General features: G+C 36.1%; 1 protein-coding gene across 1 annotated transcript; it reads left to right on the forward strand.

Moving 5' to 3' along the window:
- The first annotated feature begins 3,666 nt into the window (after nt 1-3,666).
- Nucleotides 3,667-12,127, forward strand: LOC121430252 (echinoidin-like). Its single transcript, XM_041627529.1, has 3 exons — nt 3,667-3,913; nt 10,396-10,573; nt 11,678-12,127. The coding sequence occupies exons 1-3, from the start codon at nt 3,780-3,782 to the stop codon at nt 11,906-11,908; spliced, it is 543 nt and encodes a 180-aa protein (XP_041483463.1). The 5' UTR covers nt 3,667-3,779; the 3' UTR covers nt 11,909-12,127.
- Nucleotides 12,128-12,395: the final 268 nt, after the last annotated feature.

Raw genomic sequence — 12,395 nt, forward strand, 5'->3', positions numbered from 1 at the left:
GCAATAACAAAATAATAATCGTATATTGTCAAACGACATTGCAGCTAGTATGCGTGGAAGGATCGACTAACGAATTGTATAACAAATATAAAGTTTTATGGAGAAGAAGGAATTTTATCTTTGAAATGATTCCAATAATTTGAAATGAAACGCACATTGTAACATGGTGTATGTGTTGGTTCCAAGACAAAATCTAAAATCATCATCATCATCATCGTCATCATCATCATCATCAGTTAGCAAATGATTGAGCAAAATCATATGATATAATAACAATAAGGAGAAGTATAAGGAAAATAATGATATCATAAAAAATTATAGAAATGAAATAACATTGACTATACAGTGCCAGTGGCGGAGCTAGGATTTTTTTCCCGGGGGCACTGGGGGGGGGGGGTCCTTGCTTTTTCAGGGGGGGGGCACCGGCCATTTTTCCGGTGTGTGTCATGTGTCCACAAGGGCGGATCCGACTTTCGCCAATAGGGGACGGGGCCCGAAATTATTTTCACCTATATCAGTCACTTCTTAGTTTTATTCTTATAAAACAACATAAACATAAAATAATCTCATAAGCCTTATAAAAAATGCGAGCGCGAAGCGCGAGCGTTTTTTTTTTTACTTTAATGTAGTTTTTCCTGAAAATTTAATTTTCTGGGCAATGTTATGTGTGATCCTGAACAAGATTCGTATGTACCCCCAAGCGCGAACTGAAACTTTTATCAACTGTTCTAGCATTATCGAAAAGGGACCTGTTGAGGACTGCTTACAGTTACCCACGAAGACGGTATAAATTTCAATAATGCGAGCGCGAAGCGCGAGCAAATTTTTTGAAATTCCAACCTAAAAAAAGTGGTCATTCTAAGCACTTTTTGTATTAATGGGATAGGTATGTAACTATACAATTGATGCGAGCGCGAAGCGCGAGAGGAAGAAAATTGAGATTTAAGACCTAAAATTGGGGCACTCTATTCATATTTTGTAAGTCATAAATATGATATAGTCAATTAGGTATCATTAATAATGCGATCGTGAAGCGTGAGCAGATAATTATTGATATTCTGATGTAAAACTAGATTAAGTACATTTTAAATAAAGAACATGCAGGCTATCGCGCATGTTTTAGATTTAGAATCTGGGCATTCTGAATGCATTTGTTTAATGGAACATTATGGAATACACGTAGACAATATGAACTTGGCAAATCAAACAATGTGACCACGCAGCGTGAGCTTAAAATGCTGATATGTAGACCATAAAACGGACATTTTACAGAGCACTTAAATTTGTAAATGAAAAAAAAATAATGAAAGCTTGATGTCCGAGCTAAAATATGTCAGTTTTGCATATTGACGGACTTCAAAACTTACTCCACATCAGTCTATTGAGCAAGATATGAATCCCATCGAACAGGCAATTATGGCGTGAAGCGCCAGCAAAAATTTTATATAGTAACATGAAAAGATTTTTTTTTAATTGCAAGTCTTCCCCTCACATTATGTCATTCACTCGCCTTCCTCCTCTTATTTTCCTCTTCTTTTTTCTTCTGTCTTTCTTCTTCTTTTCCTTTTTCTTTCTTTCTTCCTTTTTTCTTTTCTTTTTTGTTGCTCTGCCAATTTTTTTCTGGGGGGGGGGGCACCTGGGGGGGCACACCAAATCTCAGGCCCAAATCTCAGGCCCCCCCCCCTCCCCGTAGCTACGCCACTGTACAGTGCGTATCAAATAAAAGTTTACTCTTAGAAAAGTCCTGTAAAATTATACATTTGTAATATCCTGAAGACTTTTCCACATTTCAACATTGGTACATGGTACAGATCCATTTAAGCAAATGACGATATAAATGTCGAAAAATATTTCCTCTTGAGTGAGCACCACTTACTTTTGAAAAGTTAGTAAAAAAAATGATTTGCGCAGAACTTTGAAATAGTTATGCAAATAAAAGTAGACCTTAATCATGAAGAACACATGGAATTTAGCTAGTAAAATTGTTTTGAAGATATCTTTTACCTTTTTAAACTTGTTTCCTTGCCCAAAAGACTTCAAAGAGTGCATTGCGCCCCACCCCACTCCCCCACACACCAATGCCATCGTACGGATATTTGCTTTACACTGAGCTATGATTTACATGAAATGGCTTAGGCTTGATTTTCATTTTGCTCATCATTGTCAAGCTTGGGAAAAGTGTGGAGAAACAAGTATTAAATGATGAAACCTTAGTGAAAAAATGCTGGAGATGTCTGATATAAAGTTTTTGTTCATGCAGATTCAGTTATATCCTCAGATCCAGCTGGCACAAAAATGGTAAAGGTTGTGCTAACTAAGTGTTGAAATTACAATTTGGGTGGTAAAATTGTTACAAAATGCTTGAATGTATCCATTTTATGCAATTTACTAAAAGTGCAAGGGAAATGTATGAGAAATATTTTGCAGGGTAAGTTTGATTTCGCCCTTTTCCCTTGACACAGCTCGAGAAGTAGCATTTCTGCGCAAACAGATTTCTGCGAGCTTTACAAAAATGGACATTCTGTCAAAACTTTTACTTTCATTGGATAGATGAGACCCAAACCCAAGATTATACATGTTATATGTGAAAAAATTACCCACATGTTGTATATCTTTTAATTCCCAGGGCTTTTTGAAAGTTAAACTTTTTCTGATACGCACTGTATAATAAAAACAACAATGTCAATATAGTGAAAATGATAATCATGAATAACAATTTTAATGATGGTAATGATAAAGATGATGTATAAACACTTCATGGCACCCAGATTGGCCATCCCCGGCCAGAAGAGCTTTTTCTTGAAAACATTTCCCTTGTTCAGTCAGCCCCACAGACTTTTAAAGAATCACATGCTATACGCCCCTTAAAGAAGAAAAAATAAGGAATTACGCCCATTCCCCACAGGATTTTTCACAGAAAGCCGTGATCTTAGGGGTCAACATTTCTTAAAGGGATCGTCGGCCAGGCTGGAGATATTTATATCTCAATAAATAGAGTAAAATTCACAAAGCAAAATGCTGAAAATTTCATCAAAATCGGATAACAAATAATTAACGAAGTTATTGAATTATAATTCCGGTGAAACAGTCCTATAGGCATGTCTTTATGAATATTTATTAGGTGGGCTGATGATGTCATATCCTTACTTGTTCTTTTGTATTTTATTATATGAAATTAGGTTTATTCAGAACTTTTCTACCAAAAACAAAAACGATTGGATTGACAACTGATTAAGTGCATTCATTTAGTTATTTCACAAAATATTGATAAATTTAAAATTCAATAACTTCGTTATTTGTTATCCGACTTTGATGAAATTTTTTGCATTTTGCTATGTTGATTTTACTTTATTTATTTAGATATAAATATTTTCAGCCCGGGCCATCCCTTTAATCTGTAACAAGATCACTTTTTCAGCCCTTATCTTGATTTTCTGATGATAACATTTGATTTTTGTAGGCCTATAATACTGCGAATTTAATTCTTTTTTTGTTCGCTTGAATCATGGACCTATTAATAGGTGAGAAGCACGTACAAGCAAAGCCAAAAATGGATACTCTTGTCTTAAAACATGTAAAAGGAGTAACATGGACAAGGTAGTTTATTTAAAGCTCGTTTTCAAAGAAGAGATTTCCCCCATGCTTAGGCCTTAAATCACGATATACATTACCTGTCCAAAATACATCGAAAGCCTGAATAGACATCACGAGGATAGAAAACGGGAAGATTTTGTATTATTTTTCCACATTGTATTTGAACTCCACGAACTGAAATCTGCATGATGGACTTCAGGAGTAAGACAGTGCGATTTTTGATCGGGTTTCTCGCCGTTATGATCGCCGGCCCGATCGGGGTGCAATCTGGATGCTGCTGCCCCTCACTCTGGACTTCGTTTGGTCAACATTGTTACAGGTAAGCCTGTAGGTATATGGTAGGCCTATTAGTTTTTTTTATTTTTAAGATTGTGTTGTCAACTTTCCTTTGTGTACACCCAGGGGCGTAGATAGCGGGGGGGGGGGATGGGGATGCATCCCCCCAGAATTATAGGTGGGGGGGATGGTGCATGTGTACAATCATCCCCCAGGTTTCTGTGGGGGAAGAAGCAAAACTATACAGTAATAAAGCAATGAATGCTAGTTAAAATCAATCAATAATAATAGCAGTAATAATCATAACGTACAGCAATGACAAACATGATCAAAATTTGACTTTTATTCAGAGTCAATCATCTTATATGCATTTACAACTTGCAAGTTTTAAGTAATAACAACTGTCTTGCGTCGTCATATACATTTAAGGATCGTTATTCAGAGTTTCACCAAGTACATTTCCTTATAATAATATGTATTTGCAAAGGAGATAAGTTCAAAATATTTCATTACAGATTTAAGAAAGTGTCGCTTAATCACTCGCTTTCAGAGCAATTGCTTTCATAACACACTGTTCAAACGAATTAATAAGAAATTACCTATACACATATACACTGACCCTTTTCCCTGCTGGCTATGTCCTCAACCCCTACTTTGCAAAGGAAAGGTGAAAATTTTCAGTCTCTAAGGAGCGAATTAGTAAATGAATGATTTTGGAATGAAAGTGCAAATTTTGGATGGCCTCAGTGATATCCGAGGTTTTTTTTCACTCAATATTCACTCTTTCATATATTCACTCCTTAAAGAGTGAACTATTTCACTAATTTTTTCAGAGTACTTTTCAAAGAAGGTAGAATCATCCAATATATAGACATGCCTTAATTCACGAAGGCAGATTGAATCAATCCATGGATAAGATTAATTTATGGTCTAAGTATAGCGTTCATACTTTTGTACTTATACGTGTACTGGTTATTGAATCGTTCAAGAGAATAGGAACTTAGCAAGTATGTTCCTTTCGAGCGTGTTACCTGATACTGCCATATGAAGCATTAGTATGCCTGTTTTTCCTTCATGTTGGGCATTGTAATCCTTTACTGTTAAGGACTGTTTTGCATAACTATATTGGGTGAAAATAAACGTCTTCCAGTTTCAAGAAGAAGTAAGTCGAGGCGCAATGTATTTTGGAATTACTTATACCAGTGATTTCTGTACGTGCGCAGTCTTCTAGGTTTGAAGGTTATAAACTGTTACATTTCATTATATGTTTTTATCATAATCATCATAACAAGGTACATAATAAGAAATGAATCGAAATTATAACAAGTTACTATCTATACAGTTTACTTCCGACAACCCGGTGAGGTTTATTTCATTTCCATACTTAATTCAATCAAGCCTTTGTAATCATGCATGGTAATTTTAAACAGAGTGTGCTTATCATTTTAGTGTCCGCATATCTGCACGTGGATAAGAAATATAATGTTGAGCTTTTTTATTTTACCCCTATTACTATAACTGTAATTGATATTTTTTTAGTTATTTGGCTGTTTATTTGTTTATTCCTTTAGTTGTTGATTCATTCGTTTGATCATTAACAATATCGCTACTTTTAAGAGAGTAAAATAAGGAATACTAGTTATTCTAGATCATGTTTAGCAGGACTGTCATGACCAAGATGATAACTAGACATCCGACAAATGACATTTCTCTTATGATCATCTTTACTCATTGTCATTAATCAAACAAAAGATTACTGCCATGAAAAATGTGCAAGGAAGTTTGTTTATTACTGGATGCCCCGTTTATTGCTGAAAGCAAAGTGATTAAAAGATACACGAGATAATCCATGAGGCAGATCGTGTTATTTTGTTATCTTTAACTCGTCTGCTTTGGCCCATGATATTTTGTTTTTATCGAGTACGTTATCTCCTTCATTCTTTATATTTATATATTAATTATATAAGTAATTGTAAGTATATATATATATATATGTATATATATATATATGAATATATAAATAAATATATATATGTATATATAAATATATATATATATATATATATATATATATATATATATATATATAAAGTATGACCCAGCTAGGGATCATCCCCCCAGGTCTAAGGACCTGTCTACGCCACTGTGTACACCCCCTGGGGGGGCAGTTCCAGTGAAGAGTGGATACCATGCGCGACCAAGGGGTCTCGAAAAGCACCCTATAAAGTATTTTCCATGTTCTTAAAATGCACCCTTAACAAGTATTGGCGTTTGAAAACCCTACCCTTAACAAGTATTGGAAACAAAACGATAATCTTGTCAAGTATTCCCTGAATGGAACCCCTAAACAAGTACAGCGATATTCTAATTCAGGCGCTGGACCGGGGGGGGGACACGTGTCCCCTACAAAATATCCTTTATTTGTGGTTGAAAACCTTTTTTTTGGGGGGGGGGGCTTGTCAAAATTTTCCTCCGAAAAATTCCCCCCTTAAATCCTGGAGTCGCCCCTGTAATTGTTTTGACACGGACGTCGGTCGTCTCTTTTACCTTTACCTACATCATAATTAATCAGATAATATACGGCCCCAACTTCACCTCGCGCAAATCTTACTCTAAACACGTAGTGTTGACTGTTAGGGCAAAAAGTACATCCTTTATAAAACACTTTAGTCTTATTTTTTATACCCTTCCCAAATTTGACCCTAAACACGTAGCTTTCCTAGCGAAATAGATACCCTTTTTTCATTATTTTATTTTTTTGACACCCTTATTAGTTATTACGTTGTGTACGCACCGTGCCCTATCTTGAAAAAGACGTCCCTTTTACGTAATTTTTTTGGGTCGCGCATGGTATCCACTCGTCTAAAGCTAAACCCCTTCAAAATTCTTATACGTTAATGCCTCCACTTCCAGTTTTCTTATACCCCCAAAAATACCATTTTTACACAGGCTAAAATTTCCTTAACCCCGTACTATATAGGTGGGGCTAAATTGCCATTTAGCCCCACCTATTGTACGGGGTTAAGCTTAGCCCACTTTCTTTTTACACAGCATTTTTGCAAAGTGGGCTAACCTCATGCACCTTTAGTACGGGATTATTTGGCCCTGCAAAAAAGCAGGGTTATTCCAGCAATTGCGGTGCTAAGAGCGATAGTACGGGGTTAAGATCGCTAGTGTAAAACAAAAGTGGGCTAAAAATGGCAATTTAGCCCCACCTATAGTACGGGGTTAAGGAAATTCTAGTGTGTGTAAAAAGTGTACGAGTGAAGTACTTGTACTACGAATGATTGACAAAAACCACTAGTCCGGGGTTAGCGAGTTTCGTGTGTGAAAAGCAAGCATTCCTTATCCGGGGTTAGCAATAACAATTTGGCATGTGTGAAAAGGAAAAAAAATAGTACGGGGTTAGCGATAGTCCGGGGCTAAGAAAATCCTGTGTAAAAAGGGTAAAAGTGTCCAAAATCTAAGGGTAAAAATCAATTTGTACTCATTTTCTTATGGAACAGCCTTCCTGGAGACACTGAAAAAAAAACCTTAAAAGATTTATTTTCATTTCTTCTTAATTACCTTCAAAACTTCTTGAAAAGAAAGTATAACTACTATACAACTGAAAGACACCACCCCCCCCAAAAAAAAAAAAATCAAGTGATGAAAATGGATCTAGCCATTTTTGGTCTGTATTAGTTTTAATCGTGTGTTTACAATTACGATTTATTTTTGTTTGACTTACTCCTGATACTACACAAAGACAGTGGCGTAACTACGAGGGGCACTTGCCCCTAGCTTCCCTATCAGTTGAAGAAATAATTTTTGTCATAATCTGATTAAACATAATTGAAATGTGGCCTATATGCAACCCCTTAGGCCTTTTGTGTTTAATTCAACATCCCTTTGAACTGCAATTCATTTTATTTACATTACATCTATTTACGTGTTCCGCAAATAATAAAAATCGTCACCGCTCCTAAACTACAATTTTTTTATGTATTCTTTTGTGATCTCAATGATCTCTGCGCTATCTTCATTTTTTTCTTTATATTACCTTAAAGAAGCTATATACATTCAACATGCAGACCAATCCCCTATTTCATGTATTATGAATTTTTTCTCTCTATTTGCCATTTTCTGTCTCTTTTATTTTTATATATGTAACTGATATTATCCGAGACATACAAGCTCAGATTCTCATGTGGACCTCGATCTCCATTTCCACCGAAACTGCAGTAATTTATAGCGCTTTTTTATTGACATGAGTATCCAATTTGGTTTCAAATTTATAATAGAAAAGTAAGATTGCATGTATTCTACTTCATTTGATAAATACGGTGTCAGGTAAAAATAGAGGAGGTAAAATGGCAGAGGTAAAAATGGCAAAGGCAAAAATGGAGGACGTAAAAATGGCAGAGGTAAAAATGGAGGAGGTAAAAAATGGCAGAGGCAAAATGGCAAAGGTAAAAATGGCAGAGGTAAAAATGGCAGAGGCAAAAATGGAGGAGGTAAAAATGGCACAGGTAAAAATGGAGGAGGTAAAATGGCAGAGGCAAAAATGGAGGAGGTAAAAATGGCAGAGGTAAAAATGGCAGAGGTAAAAATGGCAGAGGCAAAAATGGAGGAGGTAAAAATGGCAGAGGTAAAAAGGGCAGAGGTACAAATGGCAGAGATAAAAATGGCAGAGGCAAAAATGGAGGAGGTAAAAATGGCAAAAGTTTCAGTTTCAGTTTATTTCCATTATTCATATACAGACATTTACATGCTTGACATGAGTATAACATAATTATCTTCAGTTGAAATAAATGGTTCTTGAGACAAAATTTATAAGCAATAAGAATTTAAATCAGTGAAAAATGGAGGGACCTAAGTTGAAAGCAAAGCTTGTGAGTTATAGGCCCCAATGGAAGAAGGAAATAAGATAAAAGGCTATATAGTTATTAAAATTAAAAGGTAAAAGAAAAGCAAAAGTTTATGAACCAATTGGTTTAATCACATCTGTAGCACGCCCTGGAAGGAAAGTAATGTTTTAAAGGGAGGTATGGTGGTAAAATGGAGCTGCTGAAAGGTTTAGATATCTACTGCTGCCTGAACTGCATAATCATTCAGAAAAGTATGTTTAAGTTTGCGTTTGAATATAAACTATGAATTGGAGTCTGAAATGTCTTTGGATAGCCCGTTCCAGTACTTCGGTCCTGAGAAAGTAATTGTTTTCTGAGCAAAGGTTGTTCGAGTCAGTGGTAAATGATAAGATAAGAAATGACAGAAGAAAGGTAAAAATGGCAGAGGTAAAAATAGCAAGGGTAAAAATGGCAGAGGCAAAAATGGAGGAGGTAAAAATGGTAGAGGTAAAAATGGCAAAGATAAAAATGGCAGAGTTAAAAATAGCAAGGGTAAAAATGGCAGAGGCAAAAATTGAGGAGGTAAAAATGGCAGAGGCAAAAAGGGCAGAGGTACAATGGCAGAGATAAAAATGGCAGAGGCAAAAATGGAGGAGGTAAAAATGGCAGAGGTAAAAAGGGCAGAGGTACAAATGGCAGAGGTAAAATGGAGGAGGTAAAATGGCAGAGGCAAAAATGGCAAAGGTAAAAATGGCAGAGGTAAATGACAGAGGTAAAAATGGCAGAGGCTAAAAGGGAGGAGGTAAAAATGGCAAAGGTAAAACTGGGTGAGATAAAAATGACCTAAACGCATGAAACACTTTTTGTATTAATTGTAATCATGAACATGATCCGTATAATAATATAACAAATAATAATATAGAACGCAATAATTTCTTCTTCCCCCAATACGTTTCTTTTTTTTCTTTCCTTATTGCCAGCCGATGGGGGTTGCAATTCCATTTTATCACACCTACCACAATTCCAGGGGTGCTGCATAATTGGAGAATGATACTTGCAGCACCCAAATCTTTGGGTTGTTCACCAGCATCCCCGCTTCCCAGAGTCATGCTTGCATGGTTTTCTTAGAGAGACACGTAGAATCTTTATTGATTTCAAACAGTCTTTAAAATGTCTTTTTTTTTAATCAATATGTATCAAAATTTCAGCTCGCGCTTCGCGCTTGCATGGTTTTCTTAGAAAGACATGTGCTTTTCATAAATTCCTATAGAGTCCTTAAAATTTCGATTTTTCGGGTCAATAGATAAGTAAAATCCAGCTCGCGCTTGGCGTTTGCATTTTTTTATTTATTTTTTTTTGCTTAGTGAGACACGCAGCAGAAGTACAAAAACTTGCATATGATATCCAGTTTTAAAATTTGATTTTTAGACATTTTTAATTTTGTTCAATTTATTTTCTTTATTTCATTTGAGTCTGTGGTAAACATGGTAAATAAAGTTCATTTCAATTTTGGATGCTTCCCTCTCAGTATACATTTTAGTATTATTTCGTTAATTCGCGTTGATAATTTATGGGTGTTTTTTATTCCTTGTTTTATCCTGAGAAAATAGATTAAATTGAATTGAAATATTCATATCTACCTCCGTTTTCAGGGCAAGTTTTAATTGCACTTTCCCATTTTTCTTTCTATTAACAGATATTTTTCTTACAATATGACATGGGAACGAGCTGAACAGTTTTGTCGTGGGTTTTCAGTACCTTCTCTCGGAAGTGGTGACCCGGATATGGATAGTCTAGGTCACCTTGTCTCTATTCACTCTCAAGCGGAAAACGACTTCGTTTTTACACTTTTCAAATCTTCAGCCCCAAAAGAGGTTGGTCGATTATTATGTTATCTTCTTGTAATCTCCACGTATTCGATACAATGATTTTTTTTATTCTAGTCGTTTTCTATTCTTTGACCCAGGTGATTTAAATGATAACAATGATGATGATAATAATAATAGTAATGATAATGACGACGATGATGATGATAATATCAATGATAGCAGCATCTTTCAATAGTCATCACATGCGAATTTCAGTTACACACGCACCCACACGCGCGCGCACATATTATAGTCAATCTCTCTCTCCCTCCAATTCATTTTAATTCAAAGATGACAAGTAACATACAAGGCAACATTGCAATATAACGTTGAAATATTACCCAAAAATGTATGGTTTTCCATGAAGGTTTAGAAAAAAAAAAACATGCGAGGCTGGATCACCAAAACATGGTGAAAAATGTCAGTATAGTAAAAAAAACACTTATGGTTACTAGATGAAGAAAACGATAGAATGTTATTTTAACTGTGAAAATTAAACATTAATTTTTTGCATTGGTTTATAACCAAGATATAATCTGAGAATTAGTTATCAACTTTTGAGTCATATCCCATTTGGGACCTACTGTACATAAATCAGTGATTCAGATTCATAGCTGCAATGGACTTGATAGCTTATAAATAAAGTTAGCTATCTGTCTCTCTCTCTTCCATTTTCTATAATTATTCTAAATCAGCTTATTCATCTCGCTTTCTAACTTTCAGTTATCAAATCATTTTTAAAATTCAATTAAGTTAATTAATTATTTATATGTAAAAAGTCTCCTGTGTAAATGCATCCTGTACAAAGGCATGCATTGTAAATTAAGAGGATCGATCGCCCTAACACACTAAGGAAAAGGGGTGCAAGAAAGGTGCAACCTTGCGGGAAACGGTGCAGAACGAGCATAATTGTAGTTGCACCTTTCACTCGCCACCGCACCTTCGGGGTGCGATTCTGCACCATATAGGTGCTAATTTGCAAATTTCAGACTCATGCAAAGTTGCACCTTTCAAGAAAGGTACTTAAACGTGCTCCCATTGTGACATCTGGACATTTATAGGTGCAAAGTTGAATCTTTCTTCTTCCCTTTCTTACTCTCTCTCTCCCAGGGAAGCAAGTACATGTGGATTGGTCTTCACGATGCCACGTTAGATGGCAGCCATGCTTGGGTAGACGGCACGGACATTAGATACACCAACTGGATCCCGGGCCAGCCTGATAATGTCGGGCGCGAAGACTGTAGTGAGATAGTGAATACGCGAAGTGGTGATTGGAACGACGTGAGATGCACATTCACCCGTGCGAGTTGCTTCATCTGTAAGCTACCATCGTGGTATTAAAATCAGTGGCGTGGTGGGCCATATATTTTCAAATAGTTTACGAATAGTATATCCTTATTCATTTTATTATGAAAGAGTTCTTAATATCTACAACTATTTGATATAACTTTTGAGTTGTATATCTTCAAGTTTAAATGAAAATGACACTAAAATGGCCTCAGATCAGTAGCGTACCAAGGATTTTCCACACGGGGGATAAAACCGCCCGCCGAAAAAGTCTTCAAGCTCGTCAGCTCTTCCGGGGGGGGGGGGCAAAAAAGGTTTTCAGGGGGGGGCAGGGATACCTCCTTTGCATGGGTTGTGACTCGTCAGGGGGGGGGGCAGACTGCCCCTCCCCGTAAGTACGCTAGTGCCTCATATTGAAACTGTTCCTTTTTTCGAATCTCAAATTAAGTCGAAAGTGGACGTTTCTGAATCTGACTTTGTTAACTGTATCTAAGGTGGTGCTAATCACCAGAAAATGAACATTTGCAAAAGTTTTTTGAAT

This window comes from Lytechinus variegatus, chromosome 16, assembly GCF_018143015.1.
Source record: "Lytechinus variegatus isolate NC3 chromosome 16, Lvar_3.0, whole genome shotgun sequence".
In the NCBI taxonomy this organism is placed as follows: Eukaryota; Metazoa; Echinodermata; class Echinoidea; order Temnopleuroida; family Toxopneustidae; genus Lytechinus; species Lytechinus variegatus.

Bases quoted from the DNA above. Each gene is read 5' to 3' on its own strand.
- LOC121430252 (XM_041627529.1), top strand. From the start codon at position 3,780: ATGATGGACTTCAGGAGTAAGACAGTGCGATTTTTGATCGGGTTTCTC. The intron at 3,914-10,395 runs GTAAGCCTGTAG...TTCTATTAACAG, and splicing joins TTTGGTCAACATTGTTACAG to ATATTTTTCTTACAATATGA. The intron at 10,574-11,677 runs GTTGGTCGATTA...TCTCTCTCCCAG, and splicing joins AATCTTCAGCCCCAAAAGAG to GGAAGCAAGTACATGTGGAT.